Source organism: Mytilus galloprovincialis, chromosome 10 (genome assembly GCF_965363235.1).
Source record: "Mytilus galloprovincialis chromosome 10, xbMytGall1.hap1.1, whole genome shotgun sequence".
Taxonomy (NCBI): Eukaryota; Metazoa; Mollusca; class Bivalvia; order Mytilida; family Mytilidae; genus Mytilus; species Mytilus galloprovincialis.
In genome coordinates, this window is record NC_134847.1 from 56,302,450 (window position 1) to 56,325,190 (window position 22,741).

Here is a 22,741-nt window from a genome sequence, read left to right on the forward strand (position 1 = left end):
CCACAATGAACCTTTAAAGGTTAATATCCCTTCAGGTCAGACAGTTGAAATAGTAGGAAGGAAAAGATCTCAATACAAATATTCTAATTCACCTTAAACTATAATTATATTCATAAAATAACTTTCTAATGTAGTTTTGATGCTGCATATTGAAAATAATTTAAACATACTTTAAAAAGAAGGTCGCAGCTTCTAAAGTATTAAAATCCATGGTAAAGATGTTTTGCACAGATATAAGTGATCCTTCATAGAATATTAAATGCACCTTTATGCAATATCACATTTTGGTCTAGCTACTATTCGTCATGAATGTACTGTAATGTATCTGTACCTCCAGTTATTTTATTTACAAAGTCAAGTTCCTAAGACTTTTTGTCGCCATACATCTATTACATAACAAGAATGTGTCCATAGTACACAGATGTCTCTCTCGCACTATCATTTAATATGTTTAGTCGACCATGAAATTGGGGTCAAAACTCTAAAAAATTTTGCATTGTATTAGAAAGATCTTATAAAAGGGAGTATGTGTACTAAGTTACAAGATGATCGGACCTTTACTACATCGAAAACTATGTTGACCAAAATCTTTAACCTGCAGTAGGACAGATGAACTAACATACTGACAAACTAATGCAAGAACAGAAGCACAGACTTAAAAACATAATGCCCCTAAGTAGGGCTTAATAAGCATGACTCATCTACTAGTCATTTTCTCCTTTTCTTTAAAAAATTGTTTGAATGATTCACGAACTTGATACCATAAGATAAAACTAAATGTATACTTAGTTCCATTTTTTAATTTGAATAATTTACAAATATCATCTTTTTTTTTAAATTGTGACCCATGAATGCGCTATCTTTTATTTGATTATAAATCCAAATATAAAATGAAAGTTTATGATATCAGTCACAGAGAATTTTGTACAAACTTTTAAAGGTTTGTTGTGTGATAGTACATATATGTCTGAATCCAAATATATGTTGTAATTCTAAAGTTCATACATATTATTAATGTGATAAATAACTCTCTGTCATATACTATCCTTGGAAATGTTTTCTCTAAATGTAATATCAATGAACTACAAAAATGTATATATCTACTACAGTACTACTGAAGTAATTGCTTTTACAGGAAATCATTTTATAACAGTAGACCCTGGATCATCAGGGGTGGATTCAGCTATTTTCAAAGGGAGGATTCCAAACCAATGATATAAAGGGGGGTCCAACCATATGTCCCCATTCAAATGCACTGATTGTCCCAAAGAGGGGTGATTCTGACCTCCAGGACCCCCTTCCATTTTTGGATCATTTTCAATAGACAATAAAGTAATAAAAATATCCTTCGTTTCAACTTTCTTTAATTTAAATCATTCTGAATAAAAAATTTAAACAAAACACTTCTGCATGCTGTAAAGCCTGTAATTAAGGTTTATTTAAAAAAAACTAACTTACAAAATATCACTGAACTGACAAAATTTGTAATTTGATATATTTTTTTCTCTCACTAAAGTTCAGTGCCTGAATAGCAAATTGCTATGTTAACAACATAATATACATATATAAATAATTTTATTTTATCATTCAATCAAAATCACTCAATAAAATATATTATCTGTTTAGTATAAAATTTTTGGTTGTTTATTTGTTTCATTTTATAAAAAAAAATGGCATTCGTACCTGGATTACATTCAACATTCCCTCTTCTTCGTACAAATGGACTAGATCATTAGTGTAAACACTAACAGAATTAACGCATGATTGTCAATAATGCTGTTTATCATTCATTCTGCATATAAAATTCATTTTTTTTCGTCTGAACCAATTTTCTTGGATTGAGGAAAATTGGCATTTTCATTAATATTTGATTTCATAGTGTTGCTAAAGTCTGCATAATTTATTGTTCGCTGAACATTTTAATTTGTGGTTCCCCTGTAACCACAATATCCAATAAAAATTAGTATCTAACAAAATTACAATGATTCCACAGTATTATGATTTGTCTCAGTGTTATCTGACACCTGACAGTAAGGATTTAGTATTATATACTTTGACCATTTCATCCCAACCACAGTCCACTATCTGTCCAGGATTATGTAAATTATGGTCTATGCCATACACAAATTCTGTATGGTGTTCTATTGTCTCTAAAGGAGCTGAGTGAGTAATCTCCCATGTCCTGTAAAAATGAAAGAAAATTTTTTTTACTTTTTAATATTGAATTAAAGGAGTTGTGATGTATGCATATAAAAAGACAGGAGCCCAACAACACAATAACACAAAAACAAAATTACAGGCCAACATCTGGTCTTCAACAATTGACAAGTGTTTATATAATATGTCAAGCACTATATTATTCCAAGTCTAGAAAAGTTGTGAATAAATTATGAAAAGATTGTCAAACATCTGCTTTATACAGCAAGTTGTATAACCAAGGCCAGTACTATGCTCGTTTCTGACCTGGTTAACTCATCTTGCTAGTTTGGGGGAACTATCTGGTAGCTTTCATTTGAATACATGTCACCTTAACACAGATTCAAGTTCTATATGATCATTTATTAATTCAGCATTCAGTATAATTTATCAATCACAATAATCACAATAATCACATAAGTTCATGGGGCATAATATACGATAATAAAACAGCATGTCTATTATCAATCCAATACATCTGTCTTAATCCAAGTCTATAACACAAGTGTAAAATACATTTGAAAATGCCTGTACCAAGTCAGGAATATGACAGTTCTTGTCCATTCGTTTTTGATGCGTTTTGTTATTTGATTTTGCCATGTGATTATGGACTTTCCGAATTGATTTACCTCTGAGTTCAGTATTTTTGTGATTTTACTTTATACAAGTGTCCCAAACTACATGGTCAACTAATGCCTATTCTTTTCATTATTCAATTTATATAACATTAATACAATATATCTAATTTACATAATAATGCTATATTCCCAAATATTGGCCATGGGGTGATCTTACACTGAAACATCGCGTCCTCATGGGATAACTATTACTCATCTTAAAAAGTAAGAAATCCCTTTTGTATAACACTTCTCTAATCCTTAATTCTATAATGTCATTTAGCCCTCAGGGGATTACATAACAATTTGCTTTACACTTATCTAAATTGTGAAGATTTATATTACTTTATTCATCAAGTAAATTATTTCCTATTACATGTATTAGCTACCGGTAGTGCTAAATATCTTAACTAATACTGAGTAATAACAATTATTTGAATTTTTATTTTAACATTCTTGCATCTAAAATATACTGGTTATAGTCGTACATTAAAGAAATATTTTGTTGTTGATAATACCAAATATAAACCCACAAGGAGGTTTTCCATTTAGTTAAACAAAACTTGAACATATGGCAGGATGTTAAAAGAACACAGTACTCCCTCCCCCCCTGTTAAACCATTGATCAATCAATCACAAAAATAAAAAATAGGAAAACAAACAATAAAAAACAATTCAGCTCTTGAATAAAGAGTTATTTTAAAAATATTCTATTATCAAAGCCAATTATCATAATGTCATAAGGTCAAACTGTAAAAAAACAGAAAAAAGGAAAATACATGCATCACATCAAAATTTAATGCAATTAAAACTATTCAGAGGATTTTTTATTTGCCAATTTAAACCATAAAGTATAATACAGAATGCAATATTTACACATTTACAGTTGGCCGAACACTAATTTCAGATTTAAAGTACATGTAATCACTTCCCTATAATTATATATTTGATATTGGATTATTTATCTATTTGAGAATGTTTTTAAATAGATTAACACTACTGGTTCTTTGGATCTATAAGCTGGACACATCTGAATAAATTTACATTAAATTTTGCAAAATAAGGGCTGTCATTTCACATAAACAGAGATTTTATAATGTGCAAAGCTGTAATCTTCAGATGTAAAATTACATCAGGCAAACTGGATATTTGCCAGCAGAAATGTCATACTTCAACACCTTATTTTGCTAACTAAAGAGTTTATCAAGTGAATTGATTTAATGAAGAATCTTATATAAGAAATTGTTCCCATTATATATCTTGGATCATGTTATATCTTAAACTATATTAAACAATGGGTGAACAAGTTAAAATATAAAATAAATATAATTCAAAAAGCATTAATTGTATAGATAGATTAACATGTAATATTCATTTGGCAGGAATCTTTTTTGTGAAACATTTGGTCTCTTGTAGGAAGAATATTGCAACTGTCCAACATAAAAAGGGATTTCTTACCTGACAGTAAAGTCATATGAACAGGACAGCAATAAATCTTTACTAAATGGAGAAGTCTGAAAAAATACAGTAAAATCTAATGAAAAGGATTAGAAACAAATCATCACTCAATGGAGAATTCTGAAAAAAACCCAGTAAAGTCATATGAACAGGATAGCACAAAATATTTACGAAACTGGGGAGTCTGACTGTTTTTTTTTTAAATCATGGGATCAGAACAGCAAATAATCTTTAATTGAAGAAAATCAGGAAAATACAGTAAAATCATATGAAATAAATAAAGTACCAATTGTTTGCTAAACAGAAAAGTCTGAAAAGTATTTGACATGGTAACTTTTGATTAAAACAAAAAGTTCAATTATAATCCAGTTTTATATACAAAACAGTTAAAACTTGTTTATTAATTTGGAACAAATTTCCTACCTTATAGGATCTTAACCTCAGGTTGAATTGTGTTAACAAAATTGTTATATATATATATACAAAACATAATATATGAAACTAAATATTAAATTACCTTTATCCTTCTAACAGCATACTGGTGTCCACGTAATTCACAGATGGGTCCTCTAGAGTTTCTAATGTCCCAACCTTTTATTGAACAATCTACACTACCAGTAAATACTATATTCTTAAAAAACAAAGAAAATTTTATTTATTTGATATGTTTAATGTTTCTTCAACACACAGAAATTTAAAGGACAAGAAAGGAAACTTTTCAGAATCAAAAGAATTATGGGTAATATCTTTGTCAGAACAACAGAAGAAAAATGATGTAATATCATGGGTTGAATACACCTTTTTAGTTGTCAAATTGGCGATAGATTGGTGTTTAATGTGCAGTGGCAAAAATAGGATATGAATATGAACTGTTCTTTTTAATAAATTGGAATGCTGAACCAGGTATTAAATGTTTTAATTCACAAGGTAACAGACTGCAGAATATTACGTCACTCTACCCACAAACTCCAAATTACATGTCTTAATCAAGAAAATCATATAAAATGGTTCAATAAATTTTTTTTTTTTTAAATAGCATTCAATACCTTTTACCAATAAACCAATAACCTACAATTTATTAGATAAAATAATTTAGGAATTCATGAGTGTTAACGGGAGATAACCACAGTAAAAATATATATATAAAAAATTTAACCTGAAACTTGCACTATTATTTTCTATGTTCAGTGGACCGTGAAATTGGGGTCAAAAGTCTAATTTGGCAATTAAATTAGAAAGATCATATCACAGGGAACATGTGTACTAAGTTTGAAGTTGATTGGACTTCAACTTCATCAAAAACTACCTTGACCAAAAACTTTAACCTGAAACTTGCACTATTATTTTCTATGTTCAGTGGACCGTGAAATTGGTGTCAAAAGTCTAATTTGGTAATGAAATTAGAAAGATCATATCATAGGGAACATGTGTACTAAGTTTGAAGTTGATTGGACTTCAACTTCATCAGAAACTACCTTGACCAAAAACTTTAACCTGAACGAACGGATGGAAGGACTGACGGACGGACGCACAGACCAGAAAACATAATGCCCCTCTACTATCGTAGGTGGGGCATAAAAACAAAATAAAACAAGAATGTGTCCTCAGTACACGAATGCCCCACTCGCACTATCATTTTCTATGTTCAGTGGACCGTGAAATTGGGGTAAAATCTCTAATTTGGCATTAAAATTAGAAAGATCATATCATAGGGAACATGTGTACCAAGTTTGAAGTCGATTGGACTTCAACTTCATCAAAAACTACCTTTAACCTGAAGCGGGACGAACGAACGAAAGGACGAACGGACGGACGAACGGACGCACAGACACACAGACCAGAAAACATAATGCCCCTCTACTATCGTAGGTGGGGCATAAAAACATGCAATTGTGCTTTTCTGAATTATTTTGAGAGGAAAATAATCTTTTCATCTTGACATTTGTTATCATATCAACTTGTAAGACATTTTACTAAAAGTTTTTGTGAATTCTTTGTCAATATTTGTGATGTCACAAAACAATTAATTAACCTGCCCTGTTTCCTGGACCAACATATGTTGTATGAATTGGTTGACATTAAAACATAGATAAAAGTAATATATGAGCTAAGTATGTAAATATGAGTATTGGCAAGTGTATTGGCAAGTTATGTTTTTACCTGATCATACTTTGACCAATCACAGGTAAGGATTTCAGCATTGTGTGCAGGAATAACATTCAAAGGAAATTCAGGTTTTCTGACATCCCATATTCTCAGCGTTTGATCTCCTAAAAAGAGATAACAAAAAAGTTTTTTCCATATCTGATGATAGATAACAAACTTCACAAATTGACATTACTTTCACAGATAACTCATGTCTACTTGATTTAAAAAGCTAAGAAAGTGCAAAGAACATACTCATCTGATCTCTGACAAATATTTATTGACATACCTCTGCATATAAGTTATAATATTATGTTAATTCATTTTGAGTGTATGTGATTGATTTGATTAGAATGATCTGAATACAAATTCTCTGTTTTTTAACATGCATTTGTTTTTTTTCGTTTTTTAATTTGACTACACTTCTGATTGAATTTGAGAAAAAGATTGAGCTTACTCAGGATCTTTCAAGATTCCATTTATTTTTGTTAGTGTCAGTTAAATTCAACAGCGGAATTTATCAGTAATTGTAAAACACTGCTTTTTGTAATTCCTTTTCTGAGGCATTTTGATTTTAAATAAAATCAATGCTTTCTAGTTATGGTTTTCTATATGAGCAACCTCTGGAAAACCCTAATGCCATTAGATAACTCATAAATTATCCGATCCTGATAAGAACCAGAATTTAAACACAAGCCTAACTGTTCGTCTACACTAAAGTTTCTTTTATACTATATTCTACACTATATAATCTTCTTCGTATGTTGCTTTTGTTAACTTGATGTTATAAAACGTATCTCTGCAATAAAAATATACAAACCTGAAGCAGAAGCAAAGCATCCTGGGATATGAGGTGACCATCTGACAGAATACACAATATATTCATGTCCTGAAAATGTAGCAAGTGACTGTGTTTGACCAATATCCCACTGAAAAATAGAAGATGATAAATATCATGAAATCGTCTGTTTTTACTGTAGATTATAATGCCTATTGAAAAAAGACATCATTCTAAAAAATATTACTCTTTATAACTCTTATTTTAAAAAAAAAAAATATATAAAACTTTGACATTTTTTTTCTTTCTTTTCAAATAGAATTAAGTACTACCCACTAGCAAGATAAATAACTTATATTCTAGGGTTTTAGTTGTTTTTATGCCCTACCTACGATAGAAGAAGGGCATTATGTTTTCTGGTGTGTGGGTCCGTTCGTCCCTTCGTTCATCTGTTCGTCTGTCTGTCCTGCTTGAGGTAAAAATGTTTTTGGTCAAGGTAGTTTTTGATGAATTTGAAGTACAGCCCCACCTACGATAGTATGTAGTTATGTTTTCTGGTCTGTGGGTCCGTTTGTTCATTTCGTTCGTCAGTCTGTCCAGCTTGAACGCTTCAGGTTAAAGTTTTTGGTCAAGGTATTTTTTTATGAAGTTGAAGTCCAACCAACTTGAAACTTAGTATAAATGTTCCCTATGATATGATCTTTCTAATTTTAATGCCAAATAAGAGTTTTGACCCCAATTTCATGGTCCACTGAACATAGGCTATTACGTAACAATACATATAGAAATCAATATGCATTGTAAGTGGATTTGTAACACATATAGAACATGAATATGAACTGCTATTAATTCATGCAAAACCTATCATTATGATAAACATACCAGTTTGATCAGTTTGTCCCACGAGCCACTTAAAACAAAGTTTTCATTTCTTGTCTGACTCCAATGTACTGAATAAACCTAGAAATAATCAGGTATGATCAACCATTTCATGTATAATTTACTATTTCATGTTTAATTTTCTCTTTTGTGTACAGATTTCTCTTTTGTGTACAGATTTCTCTTTTGTGTACAATTCTTCTTTTGTGTACAATTTTTTCTTTCGTGTATGATTTTCTCTTTCATATATGATGTCTTTTTCATGAATGTTATTTCATCTTCACAGGACATACTACTTTCTATATTAGGATTTCCTAAATATTGTTTTTCATGCTCTCATTGTGAGCAATGTAACAATTATGGCAGCTCAGTTGCTGATATTATACATTGTACATGCATTGTACAGTGGCAATTAACTATTGCAAATTTTCCTTGCTATCATTTCCTATGTTTGTAGAAAATCTTATGGGGATCAACATGATCAATATCTGTTTATCGGTAACCTTTGTTTTAGGATTGTTTTTATTGATGATTAGAGCAGATCTGATTTTATTTATATCTTGACATTTCTGTTTTCTATATGTACATGATTTCTGATCATTTTTGTTGGCTTATTTCATTAAAATCTATAACCTTTGTAACTAACCTCTTTTGTATGTTCTTTATATGCCTTGATAGGACCCTGCAAAGAAAAAAAATCTAAAATATATCCAGTTTAATAATCAGAGTCAGAATAATTTATCATAATAGTGATCTGATTAAAGTATACATAGAAAAATGTATGGTAGTAATTCGCCGTGTCAGAATCTAATGCATTCTGGGTAATATTTTCAAAAGTGTACACCACAACGTCGTGATTGGTTAGAAATGTAATAAACAATGGAAATTCAACCATTGACGCGACATTATTTTCATTTTGAGGTACAAACAATGAAATTACCTATGATCCTTTAGATTCTGAAAAGGCGAATTGATACCAATTAAATTTAGCAAAATACACTCCTAGAATAAAATCAATTAGCAGGTTGTTAAAACATTTGCATCAGTTGTTACACTGACTGTACTACATTTGTCTAAATCAATGTTTTTCTCCCCTTTAAGTTTGTTCATGTTTTAAATGTTTTTACACCACAACCATGTGGGTTAATTTGTACATGTTTATATGCCATGTATGTAAGTGAGTTATAAACGAGAACACATTGTGTAGTGTTGCCATTATAGTGTCCCTTGGCCTTTGGATACCTTAATTAGAAATAAAGAGCTTTGAACATTGTACATTGTAAATTCATTACATGCAGGAAATTAACAACTATCGATATATATCAATTATCACTTCTGGTTATGAATTGAGCTGCGTCGGATAGAAATCGACCTTATGCAAACGAAAATCAATACCTCTGTTAACCTATTTTGGGTTAAAATAGTTTCTACAGAAAGTCTGTAATTGTTCCAATAGTAGATTTTCATAAGAAGACAACCCTTTTAAACGGACCAAAATGCAGCTTTTATATCTAAGTTATTCCAAAATGGATCAAAGTCTTAGATATGTATATGTGTACATGCACTTGCATAAGGTCGATTTCTATCCGACGCAGCTCAATTGAAGAATTCTGTTTTTAGGTTTCAATAATGCCATGTACATGATGACAAATGTAAACTTACTCTGGGTTGTGAAGCATCCCACACAACAATTCCACCATCACCAGATGCAGTTACAAGTACATTTTCATTATTCTCTGCCCAGGTCACATCAAACAGTCCATCATTCCAGTCAAATACTACAGTAGGGACCAGTCCATTGGGGGTCTGGTCTATGATAAAGAGTGTACCATTCCCTGAAGTTTAGACAGGAGAAAATGGAAAATAAACAAGAATGTGTCCAAAGTACACGGATGCCCCACTCGCACTATCCTTTTCAATGTTCCATGGACCGTGAAATTGGGTAATAATCTAATTTGGCATTAAAATTAGAAAGATTATACTATAGAGAACATATGTACTAAGTTTCAAGTTGATTGGACTTCAATTTTATCAAAAACTACCTTAACCAAAAACTTTAACCTGAAACTCCCACTTTCATTTTCTATGTTTAGTGGACCGTGAAATTGGGGTCAAAAGTCTAATTTGGCTTAAAAATTAGAAAGATCATATCATAAGAAACAAGTGTACTAAGTTTCAAGTTGATTGGACTTCAGCTTCAACAAAAACTACCTTGACCAAAAACTTTAACCTGAACGGACGAATGGACGAACAGACGAACGGAGGCACAGACGGACGGAGCCACAGACCAGAAAACATAATGCCCCTCTACTATCGTAGGTGGGGCATAAAAATGATAGCTAAAAGGGGGAACACAGATGCCTCTGCAGCAATACAGGCTTCAGTTGATACCATTTTTATATTTAAAGCAAATATTTCAAAAATGTTGAGATAAGTAAACAGCTTGTTTCTGGAACCTACTATCATGACTATTTATTAAATTGTTTATCATATTACTGCCAAATGCAAAAAGGATACATTTTTAAATTTGGATTTAATTAATAAAATAAGTTTCAACAAAATATGTACATTGAAATATATTAAGTTATTTTATGTTGTAGAGGTTTCAACTGTTTTGCAGGCCACTACAATTTCAATTGTATTTATATTGTTTTTGGAAAAAAATTACCACTTGCATGACTTGTAACTGTCCAAGAGAATTGCAATGAGTCTATAGTATGGATGACTTTAATACAAGTGATATTGACCATAATCCCCTTAATATTATTGCTGTGCTCAGAATGATAGGGCCATTGAAGATATTTTATCATCATGATCATGGATGTAAGACTTATCATGCTACTGGTGTTAATAGGTACATGAAAGTGAGTTGAACAGCAAACAGATGAATCTGACCGATTAAGGTCAATCTGTTGACACATAAAGTACCCTTATGTAAAATGTTTACGCCCACAAACAGTATAGTTTGTGACATACATAACGAGCAGCACACCTCTGTACAATTTTTACTTTATTTTTGTATTCTGGTGTCTCTAATATATATCATGAGGGTACTATGAATGCCCTTTACCGTCAGTCAGTTGTCAAACAGTTTCTGCTACCGTAAGCGTCAAATTGGTTAAAAATTTACAGTGATTCGTCTAAATATCCTTATTGTGTTTCGTCAGAAGTCTTAAGAAAAGATTATCGTTGGGATAAAATTTAACTTGATTCATCAAAAATAGTAGATTTTATTGTCTTGAAGAAAGTTTACATTTTACGAATACCAATACGAAAGTTTTATTTTGATATGGTTAACATATAAGGCAGCAACCATTTTATTTTCTGGGGGGGGGCTATGGTTTTTTTTGGAAAAAAAAGTTTGTTTCCAGGTTTTGGTGAAAAAAATAATTTGTTTTGGACCCTGAGTAAAAAAAATTGTTTGTTTCACCCTCAGCTGCCACTATATGTAATGCTAAAATTGAAAGAAAAAAATTGTCTTCGGTTTGTCACTAAAAAAATAGATTGTTCTTCGCCAAAGGCGAAAAAAAAAGTTTGCTCAGAAAAAAAAACCATAGCCCCCCCCCCCAGAAAATCAAATGGTTGCTGCCTAACAATACAAACATAAGCTCTTCAGAGCGTTTAAAATACAGCAAAAATTAACGTTAACTTATCATCATTTGCCAAGAATTTAGTGATGTACCACCCACATCTGTATCTGTATAGGTACGTGTAGAATCCTGTTAAGGCTTTTATACACCGTGGAAAAGAGCCACACCATGTATCCCCCCAAGGATTTGTATATAGTGACACTATACAAATCCTTGATCCCCCTTTTAAAAAAAATGCTTGCCTGCAATTCCATAATATTGTGATGAGGCGCATGCAAATCTATGTTGAAAATACGGAGAAAATTCTACAGAATATCCGTGCCTCCCTTTAATTTGAAGTGACATTTACATTTTTTAACCTAGAGTTCACATTTACGGAAAAAAATCTTTCGGCCTAGATATTGACCTCAAATTATAGAAGATTACTTTACGACATTAACTGGATTTTTTAAAGGAAGGATCTTCTGATAGCTTCAATAATAAATATCTTAATATTTTGCTATTATTACAGACTGATACTGAGACTATTATATTCATTCATAGAAAGGTAAAACAACGAATTTCTCTGAGTTTTGCGACATTGCCATAATTCGGCGAACAACATTGCCCGCCATTTTTACAAGTGACAGCTACAGTTTACATCAAAAATGCGTATCAAATATCTTTTATCCTAGGTTGTAATGAAACAATATTGAGAATGGACACAACAACTTCGCATTTCCTTCCTTCTGAAATAGCAAGATTAGTATTAGGTGCGTAGAATAAGCATAAACACAAGGCCTGTTAAGTTGCGTGATATTTTTTTTAACATGTTTAACAAATTTACATAATTTTTGTTAAGGTTACAAAAGATGCAACGCATTAAAGCAATTTACAACCAAGAAAATATATCCCCTTGAATTTTACATGAGGTAGTTCAGACCTGAAGGTTATTTTTTCAGCAATTGAATTGGATTTCCATGAGCATGATGAATACTGCCAAGTTTTCATGAAATTTGAAAACAAATTAATGCTTGAGATTTTGCCAAAATTGTACCCATCAAATAGCATAAAAGTGTGTAAGACTTGGCTGCCCTGCATTTGAGTTTACAAATATTAATATGGTATAACTTATACTAGTCCAAATAATTATGATGTCTTGAAAGGCTATAATTTTTTTTTTGATGCCTTACTTCGACGCCATTTTCGGTTGGACTTTGAGAGCATATTTTGCTCTCAACTTTGAGACCCAATTTGGACATCAAATTTTCATTGAAGGCTAAAAAAAATTGCATCCTTTTATGTGTTTGTTAGTGCAAAATATTTCCAATTAATCCCTTCAGAAATAATAATATAAGTAACAATTCCATACGAGGCAGGAACATGTCAACTGCATTTTTTAAAACGTTTATCTGATTTATTTTTAGGAGATTATAAAATAAGTTTTACACCAATCTAGGTAAAATTTGACAGACCCGAATTTCCGGAACCTTTGTTTTACATTATCCGGAAATTCAGGTCCGTCAACAGGGCTCACACTACTTCAGAATTATAGGGAGTAGTGACTTCTTTTTTTGAAACTGATAGGGAGAAGTGGTGAGATTTGAAAGAGAAGTGCTCATTCGCGCGGTGCGATACAATGTTTGGATTTTACAATAGTATAAAGGGCCATATGTAAATAATGTTCTTTTTATACTGTTCAATTCATATCTGAGTAAAAAAATTACAATTAAAGTAACATTTGAAATTAAAAGTTGTTTAAGCTTGTGAGAAACTACCAACTAAATATCTAGCACTTAAAAAATAAAAAATATTTAAAAAAATGTAAAGAAATTATAGTATATCAATTACAATTTAATTAAAAATTATCTTGTGTATGACATTCAGTGTTTCTCATAAAAAAATATAAAAGTTATTAAGCTGGGCCATAATATATTGATATTAGAATAATAGTCTCAGAGTTAAGCAACTTTAATCAATAGTTTGAAACAATCCATAAAAAATATAAGGAATTATATACACCAATCAATTAGATGTAACCAAAAGTCTCTTAATGCGTGTGGAATGCGTAATTTTTCCCTTTGGGATCAATATTCTTCTGTCAGCTGTTCCATCCGTGCGTCCGTAGTAATTATTGTAAAAGTACGGATTTCTGTCATAGCTGGTCCGGTTCAGATCCGGAGATTAGAAATCGGTCAATGGCGGACGAATGCAAGAAAATTTACAAAAATAAACGATGTTTGACAAGTTATTTGGAAAGGAACATGACGTTTTTAATGCAATAAATGGATTAAAATTTACTGGAGGCAACTTTTATCACGTTTAAATGAAGTAACAAACTTATTTTGCCGCCGAAATTGAGGTTGATGTACGTTTTCGAGTAACAAGCACCGGTACTTGCGGAAATGCATGAAGTGATAAAAAGTTGTATTTTTATCAAATAACCTGCTACACACTGCGAAGACAATGCTTCAACCTCTTTTCAAAAGATAAATGAATCGTTTATGTCTGAATTTCTTTAATTATCAATAAAAATTTGATGTTTCATCAACTTGGTAAAAATTGAAAATGTCCGATGACGGAAGCGACTGAAAGCGACTGTCGTCAAGAACAGGGTGACTTGTTTTCGCTTTTGGGGGTCGGGGAAAGCGAAGTGACGGTCGGGAAGGCGACTTCTTCGCCCAAGTCGCCTGGTAGCGTGAGCCCTGGTCAAAATGTACCGAGTTTGATTCAAAAATATATTTTTCTTTGTGATAGCTGTTTTATTTGGTTTATTTACTGATGAGCAATAGTGTACGTTTAATTTGTGTCTGGTTTCAACATAAAGTTTTGTATTTTCCATAACTTATATTTACTGGTGACACTAATAGGACAGTACCTAATTACCTTTCTAGAGTACATATGATCACCATTCAGTTTATTTGGGGGTACAAAATGTAGGTGTGGCTAATAGTTTTTAGATTTTTATGTAATATTTGTGAACTTTTTAAAAGTGCTGTAGTAGCTGTACTGCACTTGCCAATAAGACAACTAAATGTATCTTAGGCATGCAGAACAATAGACCTAAAACAAAAAAAATGGCAAGCTACATTTACATCAAAACTAATACATGTATATGTGTGTTCACTCTTCAACTAAAATGAAATAGATATTATATATACTCTTGAACTAAAAATAAACAGTGTTTTTGGAAAATGACGCAGTCATTGTTCCATTATTGGCGACCTGAACTTCATTACATATCTCTGCCTACCGCGCTTGGTTTCGTATTTACTATTTTCTATACAAACTGGAATTTGCTTGTGTTATCATTATGCATGAGAGGTCATTGTGTAGTAATCAGCCAGGAACCAGTTTACAAACTAACTGGTTTCTGCTTGTATTCCTAATCCACTACACTCAAACAAAGTGTTGTAGTTTGACGGGAACCAGTTTATAATTTGTAAACTACAAAACGTAATCGGTTATTGTTCATTCCGTTTTGGTGTTTCATACCGACTTTTATGGTTTGAATAAGCTTTAGACCCTTCAAACATTAATGTGATAGGTATATTAAAGACTGTTTTACAAAAGGATGGAACTGTTTTGCTTTCAAAGTCGTACTATAGTGATATCTGTTATGTACGGATTTCCACTCTCACCGGTTAGTTTCTTCTTTTACACGTGCTTTTGAAACTTCCTGTTTAAACATCGCAAGTTTTAAAATTGTTTTTTAGTGGAAGAAGACGTCAAGTCTTCTGAAGACTTAAGGGGCCGACCATTGGCTTTGAGTCTCCGTATGCCGCATTCATTTCGTGTATTACAATTTCAAAACAACTTAGATTCCTGACACCGATTTTTACACATGATTGGGCATCTGAATCATTTAATTTGTAAATTATGATTGTAAAACAATCACTATCGTAAATATGACCCTTTTATTTATGTAAATTATTAGATTTCATCTCATCCACATGAACGTAATTTGTTTACTTTTAACAGGATGTTTTAACTGTAGATATTTGTATTACGCATGCGTGAATTTGGTATCGGTACAACTCGCCCTGTTTACAAGTTCGCCCTTGAAGTTACGAATTTGCAATCCTGCAGACAAGAAGATTTTATTTTTATATAAATAAAAAGGATATATAAAGTGTTATCTTTATTCATGGGTTTCCTTTGTCATGTGAATTAGATGCCCTTCGTAACATACATGTGAACCTCCCGTTTAGGAGAAAAAAACTCCCGTGTATGAAATTTTTCAGACGCCATATTTGATCATTTCTTACTACTGTACGGGTGTAATTGACACCTGTGTTAAATTTTACCTGAACATCAAAGAAGATGTATAATTATATGGCTTCACTTGACAGCTTGGGTGTCAAACATACTGGTAATCAACGATGTTTACCTCCGGCTAACTGCCGTTGTGTTATCAAAACGATGTGTATTGGGAATATTGAAATACTTTTTTGTTACTTCCCTTTGTTTTATACTGTTTTCAGTTATTTTGCTTTTAAAAATGTAAATGGTAAAAAGACTATAAATGATTAATATTTTAATCAAATAATCATAAAAGGATGTTGATTAAATGAATTTAAATGATTTTGGACAAATAAAAAAATTAAAATTTATAAATTATTTTATTAATTTAGACCTCCTTTCAAGGATTAAATTGAAGTTTATATATTAAATTTGTTTATAACTGGTTAGAAGTCAAAATACAATATGTGCAACTAGGCTAATAGTCTAGCTTCTGCTAGCTTCATGTATAAATTTTCTACCGATTTAATATATAACTAGAATTATGCAAACAGACTTAAGGAAAAGGCATGTAAGTCATGTAAGTTCATACAAATATGACACTTTTTCTAGTCAATCCAGATCTTGCAAAATACATCGCTAAAAATTGTAACCTTTAATTTTGTTTTTGTGCAGTAAAAACCCATATGGGAACTTTCAAAAGTTGGCAGGTATGTAACAAGTCTTACTATTTTTATGCTCCATTTATGGGCAATATGTTTTCTAGTCTGTCCGTCCGTCCTGCTTCTGGTTATAAAGTTTATGGTCGAGGTAGTTTTTGATGAAGTTGAAATCCAATCAACTTGAAACTTCTTTAGTTTTCTATGTTGTGTCGTGTGTACTATTGTTTTTCTGTTTGTCTTTTTTATTTTTAGCCATGGCGTTGTCAGTTTGTTTTAGATTTATGAGTTTGACTGTCCCTTTGGTATCTTTCGTCCCTCTTTTAGTACACATGTGTTCCTCTTGATATGATCTTCTTAATTACTGCCAAATTAAAGATTTTACCTAATTTTCATAGTCAACTGAACATAGAAAATGATTGTACGGATGGGAAATCCATGTACTTATGACCTTTTCTTGTTTGAAGAAAAAAAATACATTTTAACGATAATGGAACAAAGCAGCCTGGGTAAGTGGGGCTGCTTTTATGGTAATTCAAGTTACCTTTTATTCACCTTCTTCCACTTCAGAGCTATCAGCTCTTTGATTGAGTGAATTGAACGTATTTTAACAATCATGAAGCGTTCCAGAATCATTTTCAAGCAGTTCCTTCTTCTCTTTGATGATGGAAAATAGGTTTTTCTCAAGAAAATACCGCAAACGATCGCAGAGGAATTGAAACGTACAAGTCAAGTCGGCACCTGGTTTAATTGGCATCTAGTCAAATCGGCACCTATTTGACGTCAATTCGGCATCCAATAATATTTGTTATAATATTTTCTATTCAATTAATTAATAACTGTTACCAAGTACATAGTGAATATGTTGTTGTGTATTTAGGTAAACAACGAAACCAAAGTGAAATTATGTTGTTGTGTATAAAGGTAAACAACGAAGCCCTTACCCAAACTGTTGTTTTAACAATTAGACAATTATTAAAATAAAATGGAAAACTATGAGTCCCTTTCAATAAATCAAACTTTCATGCCAAATAATAAGCAAATTTAAGGTGTTTTTTTTTCAGTAAAGTTTAAAAAGCATTAAACAAACAACATGAACAATCCTGTAAAATGCTCAACTGGTTTAAATAATGCATAAAAATATCCAATATCTCATGTATTAGTCCAAATAATTATGATGTCTGGCAAGGCTATTTTATTTTTTTTCTGTGATGTCTTCCTACGAACTTCCTACGAAGTTCGTAGGAAGGCGTCCCAGAAAAAAATTAACATAGCCTTGCGGTCATAGAAAGGTGTCCCAGAATATAATTAAAAAAGCCTTGCCAGACGTAATAATTATTTTGACTACTCATATATACATGTATATCATTAAAAATACACCAAAAAAGTTATTAAGTTGAGAAAAATAAATATATACAAAATGTACATGAACACCCAAAAATGTGAAAGTTAGTATTTAACTCTTTTTGCTTAAATACTGAAAAAAATTCTGGCAACCCCTTACTTATTTTTACTCTTTTTGCTTAAAATACTGTTAAAATTTATATTTAACAGGGTAACGAATTGACTATATCAGGTGTCGATTTAACCAGGTGCGGATTTGTCAAGGTGCCAATTTAACCAGGTGCCGGTTTGACTAGAATTCTTTGACAAATGTTTGAAATTACCTGAGTTTCATTAGACCTTTAATAACAGTAACAAAAAGATTAATTACTTAATATTTTGTGGGAGAAGGGGGTTTAGACTATGTGATATCAGGTCTGTTCGCGCCCAATACACTTTCGCACCTCGCACGTTCGCACCCAAGGTCCGTTTGCACTCTACTCATTCGCGCCCAATTTTAATTCAAATTCAAGTTGAATAATTGGAAAATCATGATTGTTGTTTTAAATTGCTTTGGTGTAAATACTGGATGTATTTATAGCTTGGTATGAGTAAAACATTGAAGATTTTAAAGGAAAAACACGAAAGATAATTGTTTTTAACAGCTTGGTCCCTTTGATCTGAAACAACGAAACAATAAAATATAGGAACCAAAATATAGCAATCCACTATTATAACCAAAACATGATAAAATCTATTCAACACACAGAAAAAAACATAGTCAGAATCTCACTTCATTTTGAAAGAAGTCAATGAAACAAAGTTATAGCAATACACTAACCAAAACATGATTAAGAGTTATTCATAGATCAACACAAAATAAAACGTTGACAAAATACCACTTTATTTAGAAAGGATTATTATAATTTTTAACAATACGCTATCTAAAACATGATTAAGATTTATTCAACACAAAAAAAAATGCTGTCTCACTTTATTTTGAGACAATGACAACAATTATACTTATAAGAAAACACTTGCTTACAGAGTTATTAAACACAAAACCAATTAAGATTGGGTGCGAACATGTAGGGTGTGAAAGTGAAAGGGGCGAACATGAGTGGGCACGAACGGACCCGGATTCAGACTATGTACCAGTGAGAAATATACAAGCCTTTCTACGGTATTTATTTGTACAATTCAGGTAGTCTTGACCTATTCATTTGTCTTAAAAAACAGCCAGTTGTCACCTTCACTTCACACACACACACATATACGAATATCAATTATATGCTTACGAGACATGTTGCATTGTTAATCTAATTACGGTATGTGAAAATCAAGACTTGCATAAAAACTATCCCAATATTAGAGACAGTGGCGTCATTTTTCTTCAGAGCTTTCAGCTCTTTGATTGTTTAATCTTATTAACATAAATGTGGGTTTTTTTGTCCCTTATTAGAACTTTTGGTTTCCGATGCTGACTTCATATAAGTGATTTGGCCTTTCATGTTCCAACTGGTTTAGTTCTGACGAGTTCTAACCCTTTTCTTGTTAAGGCATGCAAACATGCCCTGGACACGCCATTGCACTACCCCGTGCTTTCAAGGGAGGCTTCCTGATTAAACCAGCTGAGTCTTGTTATCATCATAATTCCTCCGCTCTCAAAAAGAAGCTAAAAACATGCTTTTATTCAATATTTTTACTGGAAATTTACTTTCGTTTTAATTCATTGCTTTGTGTAATATTACATGTAAATCCCGAGCAATACGAAAAGAATTATGACGACATGACAAACGCTAATTGGATAAAGACAGAGAAGATCTAAATGTTTTCATCACCACATGTACCTTTTAGCAACAGAACAATTCAACAGGGACCCTTTCAACGCTCTATTTTTAGAACGAAAGTACATTTCCGATAATCCGATTTCAATATTACAAAAATAGATTTATGCGACAACTATGTAATAGATAAGGGTAAATAACGCATACAATAGTGAATAAAAGCGTTAAGAACTCATTGTTTTGACAAATTATTGGGTTTTCCTTTGCATGAATTGGGTTTTAGAGTTCACTGCTATGGGCATTTGCATTGGGTTTTCAATTATTTTAATTGCATAATCACGCAAATATGCAGCTTATCTGGAGTTCTGTGGTGAAACCTTTCTGTGCTCTACAAATGTATATAAAGTTGTAAAGCACAGAAAGGGATACAGTAACACTCCCGGAAAAGGTTAAATGATTTAAGAAGACTTGAGCATGTTGTATTGTTGAGAGTGTTATTCACCATGTTCACCCTAAATCTTGTCAATTATATTAACAGAACTTTATATATAGTAAACACTCTGTAAATGTATACTCCTGTTTTAATATATTCTTTTTTATTTACTTTGATTTTTATATTCCACCTTAAGTTATCATGCTTATACCATGTATACATGTTATACTTATCTTCATATATTTATTGTTATTCATAATTTAGAATTTCTATTCTACTGATCATGTTTTTAAAGTAGATTTTTGTAGAATGTATGAGTTGGGTAAGTTTGAAAGTACAGTGACAATTTGGCCTCTTGGCACCACTACTGGATCCTTTATATACAAAGCAAAAATTTAGAAAAAACAATATATAAAATGCAACTATAAACCTGAAATAAAGAGATGAAAAAGAAAAAATCATGACCTGATGCTATTTTTTGGTGGCATGCAACCAGAAACACACCTATTATTTTTGTCTTATTCTTATAAATCATGCCATACACAGTCATTACATGTATGACTCTCATTCCAATCTTTCTCAAGTAAAGCCATGTATGCATTAACATTTGAATGCTAATGCTTAAAACCAGACAGGCATTAACATGATTAAACATGTTAAAGTAATGTTATTTTTTGTAGGTTTTCTGGAAAGTGAAGGATACACATCTACATATAAAACTTTTGTGAAAGAATGCATTCATCTACAAGAGTATGTGGCCTTGATGAAGAGAGGAAGACATTATCCTCTGACGATAAGTGGATTTACTCTTATACAAATTATTGAGAAATTTGCTCAGTTTTATTTAGTTGGTAAGTGCTGTGTGTATACACATGATACATGAGTATTAATTACATACAAATGTATAATTAAACTGATATAAATTTTCATACAAAATAACCTCTCACATTTAAGAAATAATTGATGCAAGCTATACTTTATTGTAGTTTTAACATGGGTAGGCATTATATTCATGATTATTTTTGCCGGAGCAATAGCGATGTCAAAAATACCAAGAATACATGTATAATGTCTAAACAAATTTTATTGGATTTCTAGCATGATTATGTTAACAAAGCTAAACGAAGCATGTCATATTAGAATTTGATATTAAGCCAAGAATCCATCATTTACATCTAAAAAGTGTGGTAACAGTACTAGTGAGACATATTGTTTTGGCATACATTATTAAAAACTATCTTTTATTTTTAACCGGATTTTTGTGACAAAAATGTCGGTTATTGATTTGGGGATGTACGGCGGGCAGGCGGGTGTGTGGCAATCAAATGTTGTCCGTGCATTAACTCATGAACCGTTCAACCAAAGCTTTTAAAATTTTAATATGTTGTTACTGACAACTAAATGAAGGTCAAATTCAATAATGGCGATTTTGACTTTTATCGTTCAGGAGTTATGGTTCTTGAAAGATTGAAAAATGGAGTTGTCCGTGCATTTACGCATGAACTGTTCTACCAAAGCTTCCCAAATTTTAATATGTTGTTACTAATGAAAGAATGGAGGTCAAGTTCAATAATGACGAATTTGACTTTTACCGTTCAGGAGTTATGGTTCTTGAAAGATTGAAAAATGGAGTTTCCAGTCGTGTCCGTGCATTTATGCATGAACTGTTCTACCAAAGCTTCCGAAATTTTAATATGCTGTTACTGATGACAAAATGGAGGTCAAGTTCAATAATGACGATTTTGACTTTTACCGTTCAGGAGTTATGGTTCTTGAAAGATTGAAAAATGGTTTTTCCCGTCGTGTCCGTGCATTTTCTCATGAACCATTCAACCAAAGCTTTTGAAATTTTAATATGTTGTTACTGATGAAAAAATAGAGGTCAAGTTCAATAATGACGATTTTGACTTTTACCGTTCAGGAGTTATGGTTCTTGAAAGATCGTAAAATGGCGTTTCCATTCAGGTTGTTGCATTTACTCATGAACCATTCAATCTAAGCTTTTCAAATTTTAATATGTTGATACTGATGACAAAATGGAGGTCAAATTTGATATTGACGATTTTCACTTTCACCATTCATCAGTAATGGTTCTTGTGATATTGCCAGGACACAAATAAATGTTAATAAATCCGGTTTGCTGTCGTTGTGACAGCCTCTTGTTAACTTTTAAAATTATGAATAAATTGACATTTTTGGTCAATTTCAATGTGACAGCAACCTAACTACACACACTTTACATTTTATCAATATGTTATACAGCATACAATTTATGTTTTAATTGATCCTATTGTTTGTTTGCTCATATACATCTACATGATATATACAATGATATATGTAGCTCATGTTTATTTCTGGAAATTATGAAGCAAATTATTATTAATGGCATATAATCGATTCATGATAATAAATATATACTCCTTGATTGATAATTCCCCTTTCCATTCTTGTCAAAATCATGCATAAATTTATTTAAAAAAATGTAAAAAATCTGACAATGTCTAAAGTTTATAAAATATCAAAATAAATATTTACATCAATAATGCAAAATTCTCCATCTTTGGGTAATAATTTCTTAGCTACATCTGAATACATCAAATGTTTGATGTTTGATGAGACAACAAAGGATGAGAGATTTGAGATGAGATGTGGCTG

The 22,741-nt window shown here is 31.6% G+C and overlaps 2 protein-coding genes across 2 annotated transcripts in view; one reads left to right on the top strand and one right to left on the bottom strand.

Annotated features, from left to right (window-relative positions):
• Positions 1-1,558: 1,558 nt before the first annotated feature.
• LOC143047898 (peroxisomal targeting signal 2 receptor-like) lies at positions 1,559-12,078 on the bottom strand. The gene is made up of 9 exons (XM_076221235.1): positions 11,906-12,078; positions 9,736-9,908; positions 8,720-8,755; positions 8,077-8,154; positions 7,237-7,345; positions 6,432-6,541; positions 4,789-4,902; positions 4,272-4,327; positions 1,559-2,182 (listed from the first exon to the last, which is right to left on the bottom strand). Exons 1-9 carry the CDS (start codon positions 12,006-12,008, stop codon positions 2,014-2,016), a joined length of 948 nt encoding a protein of 315 aa, XP_076077350.1. The 5' UTR covers positions 12,009-12,078; the 3' UTR covers positions 1,559-2,013.
• A 182-nt stretch (positions 12,079-12,260) lies between these two features.
• LOC143047897 (uncharacterized) overlaps positions 12,261-22,741 on the top strand; it is a 29,045-nt gene continuing 18,564 nt past the window's right edge. Inside the window, exons 1-2 of the mRNA XM_076221234.1 lie at positions 12,261-12,415; positions 20,767-20,937. Of these exons, the coding sequence (XP_076077349.1) occupies positions 12,361-12,415; positions 20,767-20,937 (226 nt within the window). The 5' untranslated portion in view covers positions 12,261-12,360. The remainder of the gene's footprint in view (positions 12,416-20,766; positions 20,938-22,741) is intronic.